The sequence below is a fragment of the Lissotriton vulgaris genome, chromosome 2_1, assembly GCF_964263255.1.
Source record: "Lissotriton vulgaris chromosome 2_1, aLisVul1.2, whole genome shotgun sequence".
Classification (NCBI taxonomy): domain Eukaryota; kingdom Metazoa; phylum Chordata; class Amphibia; order Caudata; family Salamandridae; genus Lissotriton; species Lissotriton vulgaris.
The window spans coordinates 1,073,616,552-1,073,634,523 of record NC_141687.1 but is presented as its reverse complement, the minus strand read 5'-3'; the positions used below and the strand labels follow the sequence as shown (position 1 = coordinate 1,073,634,523).

Here is a 17,972-nt window from a genome sequence, read left to right as displayed (position 1 = left end):
CGCCCCGCCCGGACCCCCTCTCCCGGGGCCCCCTACCTACGCTTCCCGCCCAGGGCCACCATGAGCCTAGAGCCGCCCCCAGAGGAGGCTCTAGGCTCATGGCGGCCCCGGGCAGGGAGCGTAGGTGGGGCCCCGGAAGAGGGGGTATGGGCGGGGCAGAGCCCCCACCCCCAGCTCAGGAAGGTGTTACAGAGCCGGAGGCTTCCAAATTCCTGCCATCCATCCTCAGAGGATTATTATATTAAGGATATATATTGGCGTGGCGGCCCTTGGGGTTTGGCGGCCCTGTGCAGGTGCACAGCTTGCACATGCCTAAGGCCGCCCCTGCCGCCCCTGGTCCCTTCCCCGCTCTGTCCTACCTATTGTATCTGTGTGCGTGGTTCACAGCCCGTTGTTAAAACGTTCACGCGGGAGCTAGAGGGAGCCTTTAGTTAACGGCATTCCGAGGTACAGAACAACAAAGAAGGTCACTTTTTCAACCTCCGCCTGTCGCCTCATTACTACACACTGTGACAAACAATTGTTTCCTACTCCCCTCGATTGGGACGCTCCAAGGATTTGAAATTGAAATACCAAATGTCTTCGCTAGCCCACCCTTCGCGTCCTCAAGTCTGTTAAGGATGTTAATTAATATTTCGACTACTATAGTGCCTCTGTGTGGACCGAGTCCCAGCCTAATGTAGGGCCCTGCAGGGGACATGAGACATTCTTAGTCTTGGGCACGTGGAAACATCTCCCGGTGCCCAGTGGAGTGTGCGTCGCCACGACAGTAATCCCTTCATTTGGCAGTCACAGGGACAGACGCCGCCGGTGGGGCGCTCCTGTTGCTTGGCAGCCCGGCTTTCCCGTCACATCTGCACAAAACCTTTCAGTAAAAAAAAATTTAAAAAAAGAATAGGGTTCATGCTCGGCACCAGCAGTCTTTGCCCAGCGTCACCGATGACTGGGCAGTACTTGCAATGCATGCTTTACGTCAGGAATCTGCAAAGATGATTTCCAGTGCGTGCCTTTTAACTATTTAATTCTACAATACCACCCGCCCTGAACCTCGGGACCAAGCGCGACCCCTCTTGGACGAGGCAGCATGGCCACGCGCCTGTGCACACAGAAACAAGGAACTCTACTCCCAGGCCCTGGTTGACACGGATGCGCGTGACCCTCGCGTTTGTTCTCTGGACGTGTCACCGAGCCTTGGGTATCCTCGCATCTTCCCACCTCCGCGGCAGAAGTAGGCATTTGCCACAAGTGTTTGTTTTTGGGATTTAGTTTCGTCGCATCACCTTCTTCTACTTGGTCGTAGCCCCTTTAAGACTTCTTGCGGCTGTGCCATTCCCCCGGGTCCCCTCACCTGATTCGGATTAAAGTTTTTGAGCCCTTTCGGCTCTACATTTTTTTCCCTCTTGCTGTTTCTGCAGTCCCGCTCGGGTTTATCCAATGCCATTTTCCTGACTGGACTATGCCATCGGGTACTGCAGGCTGCCAGCTCATCTTTTCAACAGCAGGAGTTAGGGGGTCGTAAACAATTAGGAAACCAGAAACTGATGAATATTATTTTTCTTTTTTAATTTTTGGGGAAACCTGGGTTTTATCCGCCCGCAGCGGTGCTAAGGGGCGAGTCGTGCACTTGGCACAGGCAGCCCTGGAATTGGCGTCATGGGGCCAGCTCTGTGGGCTCGCGCTGCGCAACCATGGAGATGGTGACCGCGGCAGAGCTGGAGGGCAGGGGCACAGGCCCAGTCCAGCACAGGGCCTCGCCATAGGCAGAAGAGATGGCAGACCTGGGACCCTGATTTGACAAGGCCCTAAAACCCTATAGTCTGGGATTCCGGTGCAGGTGGTAGCACAGAGGTCGTGATCTGGTGAGGTGGTTTGTTCAAGGACAAGTGAACTGGATTAAAATCTGTGGCGAAGTCTGTCTGGAAGTGGAGCTGAAGGTTGCATGGCCGCCGTGATAATTCAAGTCACCGCTTCATAGGGGGAGAGGGGCAGGCATCATGAAGGACTTTACTGGAATGAAACTCTTTGGAGGCTCGGAGGACCAGAGCAAGGTGAGTTAACCCCAATTTGGAGTGCATTTATGGGCTTTCATGCCAGAATTAAGTAACCATACTTGGGTATACATTCCTGGGAAGGGTACTCATTTCAGTCACAGGCGGGTATCACCACACTCGGGTAACATCCCGTAGTGGTTGCCTAAAGTCTGAACCACCTATATGCACGTCCCTTGTGTTGAATATAAGCCTTAATCACTCGGGTATAAATTCCCAGTATGGGGTGGTAACTTCATGCACTAAAGAAATTTCCCAAGTGCTGGAGACTAACATCACACAGTCTAGTATAGAACCTAAGTGCTTGACATTATCGTCAAGCAGTGGGGTTTACACCACGTAGACTATAGACCCCCTACCCATTCATTCATACCTCCTCATGGAACTCTGGTGCTTCCCACATACACATTCACGGTATAGTCACTCTCTGCTTACCTCTTGCACATTCAGGGTATACTCACTATTTACTATGGTTGGAGAGGTGTGGTGCAGCGCACAGGACAGCAGACTTCGGAGCACAGGGCTCACAGTTCGATCCCGGGCTCCGGCGGCTGCTCAGCTCAGAACCATGAGGCATATGTATCATCCTTTTTTTTTTCCGCAAACGCTGCGATTCGCAAAAAAGCAGCGTTTGCGACTAAAATTTCAGAAAATGCAATGTATGAGTAAAATTGCATCGCATAATGAAGGAACCGCAAAATTTGCGATTCCTTTATTTTGCGTCAGCATTTAAGGAATCGCAAATTGCGATTCCTTAAATACTTTGTATAAAGCACCCAAATTGTGCAATTTATAATTAAGAAATCGCAAATTACCACCAACTTGAAATTGGTGGTAATTTGCGATTTCTTTCACAAATGCACTTTTTGGCATTTGTTAAGGTGCCATCAATCAATCAATCAATCAAAGCATTTATATAGCGCACTACTCACCCGGAGGGTCTCAAGGCGCTAGGGGAGGGGGTCCGCTACTGCTCGAACAGCCAGGTCTTGAGCTGCTTCCTGAAGGCGAGGTTGTCCTGGGTCAGGCGGAGGTGGGTCGGGAGGGAGTTCCAAGTCTTGACGGCCAGGTAGGAGAAGGACCTTCCCCCTGTGGTGGCTCTTCGGATGCGGGGGACGGCGGCGAGGGCGTGGTCGGTCGATCGAAGCTGGCGTTTGGGAGCGTAGAAGTTGAGGCGGCTGTTGAGGTATCCTGGGCCTTGGTTGTGTAGGGCTTTGTGCGCGTGGGTGAGGAGCCGGAAGGTGATCCTCTTGTTGACCGGGAGCCAGTGCAGGTCTCTCAGGTGTCCGGAGATGTGGCTGCGGCGGGGGATGTCCAGGATGAGTCGTGCTGAGGCATTCTGGATCCGCTGGAGTCTCTTCTGGAGTTTGGCGGTGGTTCCGGCGTAGAGGGAGTTGCCGTAGTCCAGACGGCTGGTGACGAGGGCCTGGGTGGCCGTCTTCCTGGTCTCGGTGGGGATCCATCGGAAGATCTTACGTAGCATGCGCAGGATGTTCAAGCATGACGAGGAGACGGCGTTGACTTGTCTGGTCATGGAGAGGGAGGAGTCCAGGATGAAGCCCAGGTTGCGTGCGTGGTCTGTTGGTTTGGGTGCGCTGCTCAGGGCGGGGGGCCACCAGGAGTCGTCCCAGGCGGAGGGTGAGGATCCCAGGATGAGGACTTCCGTCTTGTCCGAGTTCAGTTTCAGGCGGCTGTTCATCATCCACTTGGCTACGTCTGTCATCCCTTCGTGCAGGTTGGCTCTGGCGGTGGCGGGGTCGTTGGTGAGGGAGAGGATCAGCTGGGTGTCATCGGCATAGGAGATGATGTTGAGGTTGTGCTGGCGTGCGATGGCTGCGAGGGGGCTCATGTAGATGTTGAAGAGGGTTGGGCTGAGCGAGGAGCCTTGAGGAACGCCGCAGATGACTTCGGTGGCCTCCGATCTGAACGGGGGGAGGCGGACTCTCTGTGTCCTTCCGGCGAGGAAGGAGATGATCCACTCCAGTGCCTTCTCCTGGATTCCGACGTTGCTGAGGCGCTGCTCTAGGGTGCGGTGGCAGACAGTGTCGAAGGCCGCGGAGAGGTCTAGGAGGATGAGGGCCGCTGTTTCTCCATTGTCGAGCAGGGCTCGGATGTCATCAGTGGTTGTGATCAGGGCGGTCTCGGTGCTGTGGTTGGCCCGGAAGCCAGACTGCGAGAGGTCGAGGGAACCGTTCGTCTCGAGGAAGGCGGCCAGCTGCTTGTTGACGGTCTTCTCGATGACTTTTGCAGGAAACGGGAGCAGCGAGATGGGGCGGTAGTTCTTGAGGTCGGTGGGGTCGGCTGATGGCTTCTTTAGTAGAGCGCTGAGTTTGGCGTGCTTCCAGCTCCCGGGAAGGTAGCGGTGTCGAAGGAGGTGTTGATGATGTCCCGCAGGTGGGGTGGGATGACAGCGTCGGCCTTGTTGAAGACGTGGTGAGGGCAGGGGTCGGTCGGAGATCCGGAGTGGATGGAGTTCATCGTGCGGACGGTGTCTTCGGTGCTGATCGGGGTCCAGGCGCGGAGGTTGGTGGTGGGGGGCGGTGGTTCGGTCGTGGCATGCGTCGGTTGGGTGCTGAAGCTGTTGTGTATGTCCGCAATCTTGTTGTGGAAGTAGGAGGCGAGGGAGTTGCAGAGGTCTTGTGAAGGGGTGATGTTGTTGTTTCCAGCATTGGGGTTGGAGAGCTCTTTAACGATGTTGAAGAGTTCCTTGCTGTTGTGTGCGTTGTTGTCCAGTCGTTCCTTGAATGCAGTTTTCTTGGTGGCGTGGATCAGTTGGTGGTGTTTTCGGGTGGCGAGCTTGAGGGCAGTCATTTTGTCCGGTGTTGGGTCTCTGCGCCGGGTTCTCTCGAGGGCTCGGCAGTTCTTCTTGGAGCACTTGAGTTCGTCGGTGAACCATGGGGCTTTCTTGCTGTCGGGTCTGCTAGGCGGGGTCCTCAGGGGGGCGAGGTCATCTGCGCAATCGCTGATCCACTTCGTGAGGTTGGTGGCCGCCTGGCTGGGGTTCGTCGCGCTGGTGGGTGGGTTCTTGCTCAGGGAAGTTGCGAGCTGGTCGGCTGTGATCTTGTTCCAGTTTCTGCGTGCAACCTGTTGTTGGTGGTGGTGGATCGTGGTCCTTCTGAAGCTGAAGTGGACGCAGCTGTGGTCCGTCCAGTGGAGTCCGGTGGCATGGCTGAAGGTGATGTCCTTGCTGGATGAGAACACAGGGTCGAGTGTGTGTCCGGCGTAGTGGGTGGGGGTGGTCACTAGCTGCTTGAGTCCGAGGTTTGCGAGGTTGTCCAGCAGGGTGGTGGTGTTGCGGTTGTTGTTGTTCTCCAGGTGGAAGTTGAGGTCCCCGAGGAGGATGTAGTCAGCGGAGGGGAGGGCGTGCGGGCTGATGAAGTCGGCGATGTCTTCGCTGAATTGTGTGCGTGGTCCCGGGGTTTGTAGATGAGGGTGCCTCTGAGGGTGGTCTTGGGGTTGATGTGGATCTGGAAGTGCAGGTGTTCGGCGGGTGCGAGGGTGTCGTCGGTGTTGGTCGTGATGCGGATGGTGTTCCTGTGGATGATGGCGATGCCTCCTCCTGTCTGGTTGACGCGGTCCCTCCGGATGATCTTGTAGCCGTCTGGGATGGCGATGTCGGGCGCTGAAGAGGCTTTCATCCAGGTTTCCGCGAGGAAGGCGACGTCTGGGGCTGTGGTATCGAGCAGGTTCCAGAGCTCGACGGCGTGTCTGTGGACGGAGCGGGTGTTGAGCAGGATGCACTTCAGGTGGTTGCTGCTGTTGCTCGCCTTGGTCTTGGTCAGTGCTGGAGTAGTGCAGGTCCGGATGCAGGTGAACTTGCAGGAGTGGCAGCAGAAGGGTCCGTGGGTGCGTCTCGGTGTGGCTCGGTAGCAACCCGGGGTTCGGCCGGCGTTGAGTGCGTTGAGTTCGGTGGCGTCATAGGTCCGGCGGATGGGCTGGAGACTGCGGGCGCCAGGGGTCCTGGCACTGGGCGCGGTCCAGGCGCGGACGGGCGCAGACGGGCTTACCTTTGGCGCACCTTCGGCGCTCAGTCGGCGCTCCCGCTGCGCGCGTCCGCTGTGCGGTCGCTCTGGGGGCATCATAAATCAGGAGCCGGGAGGGCGGTTCAGCTGGGTGGCGGGAGAGGGCGGCCAATGGGCTGGTGGTGGGCGGGGTCGCAGGGAGGCAGCGGCGGGAAAACGGCACAGACGGGCGGCTCAGCGGCGGCTGGGTCGCTCGGAAGCAGCGGCAGCAGGAAGGCGTCGGGAGCAGGAGGGGTAACCCGGCCTAGTTAAAGGCACAGTGGTCACCCATGTGGCGCACATACATGCCCTTAGTGCATGTATGTGCACCATTTGCGCACACATGTAAATTTCAAGGGTGCTTCAGGGTGTCCTTATGACACGCTTGCACCCTTGAAATTATTCTTAATTTGCGATTCTCAAATTGCGAATCGCAAATTGAGAATAACTTCCCATTCATTCCTATGGGCCTCCTGGCCCATAGAAATGAATGGTAAAGTATTCCTTAATTGCGATTCGCAATTTGCTAATTGCAATTAAGGAATTTTAAGAAATCACAAAAATTGCGATTTTTAACATACATCCCTTTTTGCAATTCTCAAATAGCGATTTCTAAAAAATCGCTATTTGAGAATCGCAAATGAGGATGTTGATACGGGCAATAGCTCACTTAATTTCCACAACAGCCCCCAGCTCAGCTCAGAACCATGTGACTCTGGGCAATAGCTCACTTAATTTCCACAACAGCACCCAGCGCCTTGAGACCCGTAAGGGTGAGTAGTTTGCGCTTTACAAATACGGATTTACATTTACATTTTATGGATGTGCTCACTCAGGATATAGTTACACTCTTCTTCCCACTTACACATTTAGAGAGTATTCACTCAGTGCTTCTCACTCATGCACTCAGTGCGCTAAGCTTCGGCTGTGGTCTCCATAGAAAAGTCCAGAGTGCGCTCATCCTCTGATTCCTTTGGCTGTCTGTTGTCCATTTATTCACGCTCTGCTCTCCACTTGACCCTCAGGTGATACTCACCATGCACTCTCCCGTTGCATAATCACGGTGTACTCGGAATTTGCTCTCCTCTTGTACATTTAGGGTTTACTTTCTATTCTCCGCTTACACACTTTGGCTGTAGTTAGGCTTTCCCCTACACTTACATATTGAGGGGTACTCTATCTCTGCTCTTGATTTGACCTCCGAGAGTGTGTTCACTCTCGGCTGTCCTCTTACACACTTGGGTGGCTATTCAGAAAGGTAAAATTACAAGTGAGTAAATCTACACATGCAAATTTATTCTTATAATTTTTAGTAAATTTACAACCTTTGGTTATTCACCATTTGCAAGTGTTAATTTATTACAAAGTGGTGGTTTACATGTTTACACCGTCTGAAACCATGGGGAGGAACCTAATATATGAGTGTAAAGTGACTACTTATAACTTTTCACACACAGGCAGAGAACTCGGCCACTGGAGTTTATTAAACTTTAAAATAATTCAGAACTTTTTTTATGGTACTTTTTAATGTAAACTCATTTAATATATTAAGTTTAAATGTAGAACAAAATAAAAACGCTGCAACACTATTAACGTAATTTAAAAAAAAATATTTAATTAATCAGAATATATTAATTTAAATTAAAGGTATTTTTAAAGATTTATTTAAAAACCCCACCTAAAGAAAAATGTTTACTCATCAGTAAATTATTTGTTCATTACCTAACAAAATTAATAAACATTATCTATATAATTAATTTAAATTAATGTAGTTATCTTTAGTTAAAAAAAATGCACTTAGTTTTAAATGTCAAAAACATTTATTAAAATGTTTTAAAATAAAATAATTATTATTTTTCAGTTATATATAATTTTGTCAAACATTTAATTGAACACAATCACAGACGCACAGACACACGCATGCACACACACACATTTTAATATTGAAATAAATTAATTTATTTTAACAATATTTCCTATGGGGTGTTATTTTATGTCCCTGCCTCCGTTATTTTCTATGAGGGAGAGTTGCATTAACAGTGGTTGGCCATGAGTGGTGCTGGTCCAGGTCTGAGCTGTGGAACATTTAATAATACTTTGAGTCCTTTTTAGCTGTAGTAACTTTACAAGTGAAGGTTGTATATAGAAGTGCGCTTGTCGCTTTCTCTTTTGCGGGTGGTGCATGGCCCTCCTTAAACTCCTTCCATGCCCACCCGTAACCTCTCCTCATTCCTTCCTAAACCACTCCCCTTTAGTAGTAAGTATTCCTCATTTTCCAGCCACTACCCTCGGTACATCCCACATTGCGGAAATCTCCGCACCAAAAAGATAGGCGAGGCGGAGACCTCTGCATCTGTTGGTTGATAGGATTTTGCTGTAGATGAATAGAGTTATTGTAGTGTACTATTAAATATACTATACAATGTAGTTTGTGAATAGGCCCCCTCTGGGTCTATTCACTTACAGGTTTCTACTCGCACACTGATAATCACGCTCTGTCCTCCTCTTTCACACTTACAATGTATTAACTTCCCACTGTCACACTGCACATTGAGGGTTTGATTACGAGTTTGGCAGTGCGGGATCGGACTACCATGCCAGCGGCCTGCACAGCCAAACCCGGGGGCCGGCTGCTCACCAGATTACAAGTGTTTCTCGTGGGTGGCGGGCTATTTTTGGCAGTCCCACTGCAGTGCCTCTAAAAATGGGCACTGCAATGGGAATGCCCAAAAAGAGTTCCTGCATGGAATGGACTGTAAAAAGTCCATGCTGTGCCGAAACTGTGGTGCAGTCACACAGAGGTATGTGAATATCAAGGAGCCCCTGAGAATTGATATAATTCCTGGGACAGGGTAAACATATAATGGAAAAAAGAATTCCCAGGTAATCCTAAACGTACGCAATTTGGGAAGAAGGGGACCCCTATATACTAATAATACACTTGCTATACATAGGGAAACATAGTTAATTTTAGAACGGTCTATAGCCAAGTAGAGAATTCAAAAACTACCAAACAATATTAATATATATATATATAAAGAACCACAAATAGATATTATGGTAATAGCATCCAACAGTATGTAGACTCACCAACCAAGTAGTTAGTGAATTATTCAATTTATTATTCAAGAGTAGTATAAATATTTTATCTTTTTATAACACTTTTTTTGTCTTTTTTCATTTGTGTACTCATTTCCAATAAAGCTAATTTGCAATTCATATACATAAAGGTTTAAAAACACATGACAGACAGACAGTTAGCATTAGACATGGCAGATGATGGAGGCAATGCGGCAGGGTAGTTCACCATCCTAAACGTACGGAACATAGGAAATGAGTTCAGAGAATAACAAAAGTTAAAAAACAATATGTTTTAATTATTTAAGCAAATACATTTATACTTTAAAATAATCACCAATAATTTTGTGGGTACATATCATCAAAGTCTTGGATAAAAAATACAAGATACACAATTATGAGTGGTGGAGATGGTGTCTTCGACGCACGTTTCGGCACCGGGTGGTGCCTTCATCAGAAAATTACCACCAAATAATCTAAAATTGAGTTAAAACAATTTTTAGAACTCATTCCGATTGACATTGCAAATTACTTTACATAATATTTTAAACTGCTCTCAAGTTAATATTTAATTTTTTACAGACAGATGACATGGCATATAACAAAACAGACTAATACATCCACCTATCCTACATGGGGGAGACAAAACCCTCATATTGTTATTTAAAGATAAAGAATCAATATCATAATGCATTAACGTAGACATTAGATGGGTGAAGAAAGATAGTTGAAAAAAATCAAAAGGGATAGATTGTCGTCATTGGATTTCTGTATGTGTTACTAAGAGTGGGGAGGGGGAAAAAAGGGGGTAAGAGGACAAGGAAAGAGGGGGCTGGGGGAGGACCAAAGGGAAGGGAGGGGAGTGTTGAAGGCGAAAGGGAAAAGGTGTAGAGGGGTGCAAAAAAAGGGGGAGGGAAGAGACCAGGAAGGAAAAGGGAAAGTGTGTTTGTGTGACAAGGAAAAATTGGTGAATAAAGGAGGAGAATAAGAAGGAAGAAGAAAGAAGGCAAGCAAAAAGAAGAAGGTTGATACAACAATAGTAAGAAGAAACGAGTAAAGAGAGAAAGTAATGTGGGATTGGGGAAAAGAAAAAAGAAAAACGGTCAGAGGGATGAAAATCAGGGAAAAAAGGGGGATTGATGAGGATAAAATAGCTGGAATGGTGCTTACTTGTATTAAAACCTGTGAGGGTAGAGAAGAACCGTCACACTCGAATAGTTAAAAGCAATGACTGAGCTATGAAGTTCTATGAAGTGAAAGATTATGGATATATGTTATATCAAAGGACTATGAGTTTAGTATAGTAAGTATTTCAAAATAAAAGATAACAACCTACTTAATAATATGATGTCCTCCTCCGCACCGCCATGAGTCTGGTGGTCCTCGCACCGCCAGACTCCTAATTTGGCCCTAAGGGTGTACTCTGTTTTAGTCCTCCACTTGCTTACCCAGAGTTTAGATATGTTTTTCCCTGCACTTACACTCTTATGATGTACTCACTCACTCACTGCTCTCCCCTTGCACTCTAAAGGTTTTCTCACTCTGCACTACAATTTAACACTCATGGAGTATTCACTTCCTGCTCTTCACTTACACACTCGTGCTGCAGCCAGTCTGGACATGAATTTCATGCTCGGTGCATCTCACACACTGCTCTTCACTTGCACAGTCAGGGTGTATGCACTCTTTCCCCCCCTTAATTCTTTGTTCTCCGTATGCACAGTCTTTGTTCAATCACTCTCTGCTGTCCCCTTGCACCCCGAGTATGTAGCTATTCTATGCTCTAAGCTTACATATAAAGGTGTGCTCAGTGTCTGTACTTCAGTTGTGCACTGATAAGGTACTCACTCTACTATTCTCTTGCACACTCAGGGTATACTCACTCTCAGCTTTCCACTTACATGATGATGAGGTAATTGTTTTTCTGTTCTTTACTTACAACTCAGAGTGTACTCAGTTTATACTCTACACTTGCACATGCAGGGTGTAATCATTGTGCTCTGCTCTTCCCTTGCATGCTTAGTGTGCCCTCACTCTCTGCTTTCTTCTTGCACAGTAGAATCAGTCTGTACTCACTCTCTTCTTGAGACAACCACAACAAGGATACTCACGTTGCTCTCCCTTTGCACACTTCGAGTGTGTTTGCCGTCTGCTCTTCACTTAGTCTTAGTGTACTCGCATTCTGATCTCCATTTTCTGAGTCTAGGGTACTTATTCGCTACTTTCCACTTGGAGACTCTGTGTGTATTCACTCTCTTTTGTCACACTACCCAATCAAGCTACGCTATCTCTCTTCTTCCCTTTCATAATGAGAGTGTACTTATTATTTGCTCTCCACATACACCACCAGGTCTGACTTCTTCTCCTTGTACACTCAAGGTCTGAGCTCCACTCACACATTCAGGGTGCACTCACATTCTTTCTTTTACTTTCTCAAGGTGTAATCATTCGCTGCTACCCCTTGCATACTCAAAATGTACTCACTCTCTGCTTTCCCCTAACACACTGAGAGGGTATTCACCAAACTCTCCCCTAGCACACTTGGTGAAATCATGTTCTGTTTCCTATATATATATACATACATATACATATATACTAACTCTCCAATACAGCCACTCACACACCAACCCACTTAAACAAACACCCAGTCAAACAGCCACTCACTCAACCACACTGCCACTTACACACCCAGTCACTTACTCATACACCCATTCAGATACCCACTCACTCGCCCACACAGTCACTGAACACCCCCTTACACACCTGTAGAGCCACTCACACCACTACTCACTCAGCCATACAGCCACTGACACACCCCCTCATTCACCAATACAGCCACTGACACAGCAACTCACTCACCCACACAGCTATTCACACATCCACTTATACACCCATACAGCCACTGACACACCCATACACACAAGGATACATACAGTCACACCGACACTTACATAATATATGTTCATAGTAGTATCTCTCAGTAGTAGTACCCCAGTATACTAATTTAACATTTGGAGTAGGTTACTGTATATATCAAACAATCATAAACTCTTTGAAAATACTTACACTCACTAGAGGATGTCACCAGTGATGTCATTTGAGATGTTATCAGTGTTGTCATGAATGATGTCACTGACCATGTCATGAGTGATGTACTATGTGAAGTCATAACCAGTGCACTGCATTATAGTTAGCTCAGGTAACTGTATCTGCTGAATTACCATGGTTTTGTATGAGTTAAATATGAGCCTAACTATAACGTCCCTGTAACCTTTGGTCTTTCAGTGAATATATATATTCACTGAAAAGACCAAAGGTTACAGGAACGTTATAGTTAAGCTTAGATTTCACTTGTACAAAACCATAGTAATTCAGCACTTATAGTTACCTGAGCTAACTAAGTATCTAAATATATATATATATATATATATATATATATATATATATATATATATATATATATATATATATATATATATATATATATATATATATATATCTGGAAACCCTCAAACCACTTCCTGAGTTCTCCCAGTGGCAGTCAGGCGAGGAAAGAGACGCAGACCTCCGGAGCTTTTCAAGTGGGCAGTATTTTATTCAGTGACCCAACACAACGCGTTTCAAGCCCGTAAGCCCTTGATCACGTGTCACAAAGTTGCATACACCATGATTACAATTTAAAGTGCAAAAAGCGCCCCTCCTACTGTTTGCATCACAGACCACATGTGTATTAACATAGAAAAAATACTATGTATTATAGCTTTCTTCTTTTGTGTCAATGTTACTGCTAATGAAACGGAACGGAATATCACTATTGACATATTAAACACATTTATACAAGTAATCTATAACTTGGTTTTCATTTGTTAAAATATGTCACAGAACTTTATAAAAAATAAATATAGTTATAGTTCTTGTTAATTAAAATTTCTTCTTACAAAAAGGCAAAAAAAACCTTTATATTTCCGTATTTACAAGCAGTAATTCAGGGGAAAATAAATAACCGGTTAAATCCGTTTTATCAAGATACCCTGTAAAAAGCCGAACTGTTATACGTTGTAATCAAACTCTAAAACAGTTTTTTAAGTTTATACACATACATAGTCTATAACTTTGGAGAGGGTTCCAAAAAGTGCTTATAAGTGCATCCCTTACAAAATAGTAAAGTGCTAGTGCAAAAAATGGTGCAAATTTCTCAAAATAATCAAATTTGGATTAAAGGGTCTAATCTACCATTGACCACAAGAATACATGTTAATAAATTCATGGATAATGCAGGTATTCATAAAAAATCCCAAAAACCATTTGATTAATAAAAACAATTGATTAAATTTCATTGTTTGTAAAAGAGAGAAATTCTAAATGAGGGAAAAGTATATATATACAAACTATATACATATGTTCTATTTACAAGGACAAATTCATATATTCACAAGACTGAGGTACATGAACCAACGTGTTAAGACCATGCTGTAACTAGCTTATTATTACAGAAAACTCCGCATGTCTTCCGTCGTGTTCAAACCATTGGGCCATTTGTAATCTAAGTCCAAGATATACTTGGTCTCTAATTGCCGGAGTTGTATATATATATATATATATATATATATATATATATATATATATATATATATATATATATATATATATATATATATATATATATATATACATCCATCCTTCAAAGCTATGAAAGGAAGAAGCCAACGCAGGGATTTAACAGGTGGGGTTCTTTTTAATGGAAACTCAGGCAGCTGGGCATAATGCATTTCGGTGATGACACCTTCTTCAGACACCCCTCGCTGCCGCTCCTCATGTCCGTAGTGCCCTGTTGCAATGTTCGTGATTGAATAACGAATCCATTTGTAGAGCCGCCCCAACCATGTGATCAACCGCTGAGTTGCAGGCAATGTCAAACTACAACTCCCAGAAGGCTATGTGTCTGGAGTGCGTGTTGTGGGTAACCAAAGCCATTTCTTTTCGTTGTTGGCGTTCACAAATCCGGGCATACTTGATGAAGTGCTTTTTTAATGTCCTGACCCCTCGAGTCCCTGCAAAAACGCTCCAACCTTCAAAGCGCCGGTCCTCTGGGTTGTGAGTTGGCGAGATTGCACCAAACTCTCCTGTGTAGTCACGGGCTGCCTTTGGAGCAGTGTCCCTTGGCTTCAGCGCTGAGCGGGTGAGCTGCCTGAGCCCATACCTAAGCTGACTCCGTATCTGCAAACACAGAAGTGTACCAGGAAAGCAGGCAGCCTCTTAGTGGAACGGCGGCTTCTTGACGCGCCTCTGGCCGGCACAATATATCAACATCCACCCTTCAAAGCTATGAAAGGAAGAAGCCAACGCAGGGATTTAACAGGTGGGGTTCTTTTTAATGGAAACTCAGGAAGCTGGGCATAATGCATTTCGGTGATGACACCTTCTTCAGACACCCCTCGCTGCCGCTCCTCATGTCCGTAGTGCCCTGTTGCAATGTTCGTGATTGAATAACGAATCCATTTGTAGACGCCGCCCCAACCATGTGATCAACCGCTGAGTTGCAGGCAATGTCAAACTACAACTCCCAGAAGGCTATGTGTCTGGAGTGCGTGTTGTTGGTAACCAAAGCCATTTCTTTTCGTTGTTGGCGTTCACAAATCCGGGCATACTTGATGAAGTGCTTTTTTAATGTCCTGACCCCTCGAATCCCTGCAAAAACGCTCTAACCTTCAAAGCGCCGGTCCTCTGGGTTGTGAGTTGGCGAGATTGCACCAAACTCTCCCGTGTAGTCACGGGCTGCCTTTGGAGCAGTGTCCCTTGGCTTCAGCGCTGAGCGGGTGAGCTGCCTGAGCCCATACCTGAGCTGACTCCGTATCTGCAAACACAGAAGTGTACCAGGAAAGCAGGCAGCCTCTTAGTGGAACGGCGGCTTCTTGACGCGCCTCTGGCCGGCACGATATATCAACATCCACCCTTCAAAGCTATGAAAGGAAGAAGCCAACGCAGGGATTTAACAGGTGGGGTTCTTTTTAATGGAAACTCAGGCAGCTGGGCATAATGCATTTCGGTGATGGATATATATATCCCAAGAACTCCACTGCCAGCCGGCCTCTTGCAAATTACTTTTTCCAAAAGAACATGGAGCACGGACCCAATTTAGTGCACAGAATAGTCTTTATTTAGTTGCTTTCCTGTCGGCCATTACGCGTTTCTGCACTGGAGTGCCTTGATCACATGACACGTGAGTCAGTCCCCTGACTGCTTTTGTACCAACTTTTTTTCACTTTTTTTCTTTTTTAGTTGCTGTGTTAAAGTGATAGTGCATATTCTTTTCATGTTTACTACATTGGGCATAGATGTACATCAAAATCACATATTGATCATAGCTGACTGTTACGTAATATCATACTGACAATTAATTTTTGTTAATCATTTATACAGTTCTAAATTGTATATATATTACCTACTGGCGGTCGCCAGTAGGTAGTTATAGTTAGGACCTATTATTCCTAAGAAAACTGCCACATTCAATTCCCAATAACTTTGGCGTCGATTGATGAATCTTCTTGAAATTTTCCAAACTTTTGGCCAGCTCAGTTCCGCTCCTTCTCTGAAAGGTTGGGTGTGATTGGTCAAGCGGGGGCCGAGACAAAAAGGGGTCCCAAAACGTGTTTTCCCCATGCAATTTCCCATAGGACCTTTAGCCACGGCTACAGCCCGAACGGCAGAACAGAATTACACCAAATTTGGCAGAGAGGTAGTCATCAGTTCCGACTTGTGCCTTTTGCTCATATGGTGTCAATCTGTTCAGTAGTTTCTGAGAAAATTACGGTTAAAGTCATTTATATATCTATGGGCGCGGTGGGTCCGCGGATTGTGCGAGGATTGGCATTGTAGCATAAGCGCACCATCCCGATCACGCTCTCATTGGTAATTGGCTGTCAAGCGGTTGTAAACATCCGAAATCAGGAACTGTTGGCAGCCATTTTGTGCCTCGGTAGAAGGGAGGCTGAGGAAGTCAGTGGAATATGTGTTCAAAATGGAGAAAGGGGGCAGGGTAGAAATAATTTTACCCTCTAGACCACCCACCGTGAACAAGTTCTAAGGATAGAACGAAACGCGGTGGTGTGTTTGTTTGTTAATCTGATTGAATACACTGTTTTGAACTTTTGCAACAAAAGTGCTGAGGTGCGACCCATTTCTGTCTGGAAAGAAAGCGTTTTGTCGATTTGTGGCGGGTTGCTCACCCGCAGGGTTACCCACGGCGGAAAAGAAGCTCAGGGACCGCGAACTGAGCAAATGGTGAATATATATATATATATATATGTGAACAAGGGCTCTAGTAGCCCGAAACGCGTTATGCACTCTCTCACGAAATTGAGCAAATAAAAAAGAAACCTGACATCTGGTCCCGTGGTCTGTCTCCTGGGTTTTCGTTTTCGGTTACAGAGGAGTTTCTCGTGGATATATATATATTACCTTACAGTCAGGACCTATTTTCCATAGGGAATCTGCAACATTCTATTTGGAATAACTTTGGCGCCAGTTGACGAATCTTCGCAAAATTTTAAAAATTTGTGGAGCGCTCCGGTCCGCTCCTATCCTAGAAGTTTGGGGGTGATTCGTCAAGCGGGGGCCGAGAAAAAAGGGGGGTCCTAAAATGCGTTTTCCCCATGCAATTTCCCGTAGGAACCGATCATCGTGGCTACAGCCCGAACTGCTGAACGGAATTACACCAAATTTGGCAAAGAGGTAGTCCTTGGTTCAGACTCACAGCTTGTGCTTAAATGGTGTAAATCAGTTTAGTAGTTGCTGAGAAAATTACATTTAAAAGTACATATATATCTATGGACTCGGAGGATCCGCGGACACTGCCGTGCACGAGCTGCATGCTAACTGGCTGTCAACACTCCAAACCAGGAAGTGTTGGCAGCCATCTTGTGCCTCGGTAGAACCGAGGCACGAGAAACCTAATAAACAAATATGAAAAATGCAAAAAGGGGGCAGGGTAGACGCACCCTGACCCCTTAGGCCTGCTCAGGGGGTCCCACAAGAACCCCCAAGCCCCCATATAAAACAAAAATGTGCGTTTTAAGTTGAGGAATTAATTCCTATTCAATCTTGAGGGTCCCTGGGGGCCAACTAGCCCACCTGGTACCTCCAATATGCGCCAGGGAGCTGCGTTGCAGAGAGGTGTTCAGAGGCCACGCCCCTTTTTACACCTCTCTGCAACAAAGCTCTGTGGCGCTTATTGGAGGTACCTAGTGGGCTAATTTGACACTAGGGACCCTCAGGATTCAAGGGGACATAATCTCTCAACTTAAAATGCGCCATGGAGCGTGTTTACACAGTGGTGAAGGGAGGGGACCGGGCCTGAGGTGACATGGCAAACACTCTCTGTGGCACGTTTTAAGTTGGGGAAAAAATTCCTCTTCAATCCTGAGGGACCTTGGGGGCCAAGTAGCCCACCAGGTACTTCCAGGAAGCGCCACTGCACTGCGTTGCAGAGAGGTGGTGCAGGTCGTGCCCCCTTTTACATCTCTCTGCTACGCAGCTCTATGGCGCTTACTGGATGTACCTAGTGGGCTAGTTGGACTCTGGGGACCCTCAGGATTGAAGGGAAAGTATTTCCCCAACTTAAAACGCGCCACAGGGCATGTTTGCACAGTGGTGAAGGGAGGGGATGGTGTTGGAAAGTGGCTCTATATATACTGGACCAAAGTAAAATCAGCCGAAATACGAATTCCGATTTACTCACCTGTTATCAGGACAGACCTCAGTGTTGCATCTTTGAGCCCAGTACTGATCCTGAAAAGTAATTCTACCCGTACTTACTAGTAACTTGAATTTCCTTCCATAGGCTAAC

General features: G+C 46.6%; 1 protein-coding gene across 2 annotated transcripts in view; it reads left to right on the top strand.

The window, feature by feature from the left end:
• Positions 1-1,595: 1,595 nt before the first annotated feature.
• Positions 1,596-17,972, top strand: part of MFRP (membrane frizzled-related protein) — a 227,923-nt gene continuing 211,546 nt past the window's right edge. For both annotated transcript variants that reach the window (XM_086958775.1, XM_086958774.1), the window contains exon 1: positions 1,596-2,048. In XM_086958775.1, the coding sequence (XP_086814901.1) occupies positions 1,995-2,048 (54 nt within the window). In that variant the 5' untranslated portion in view covers positions 1,596-1,994. The remainder of the gene's footprint in view (positions 2,049-17,972) is intronic.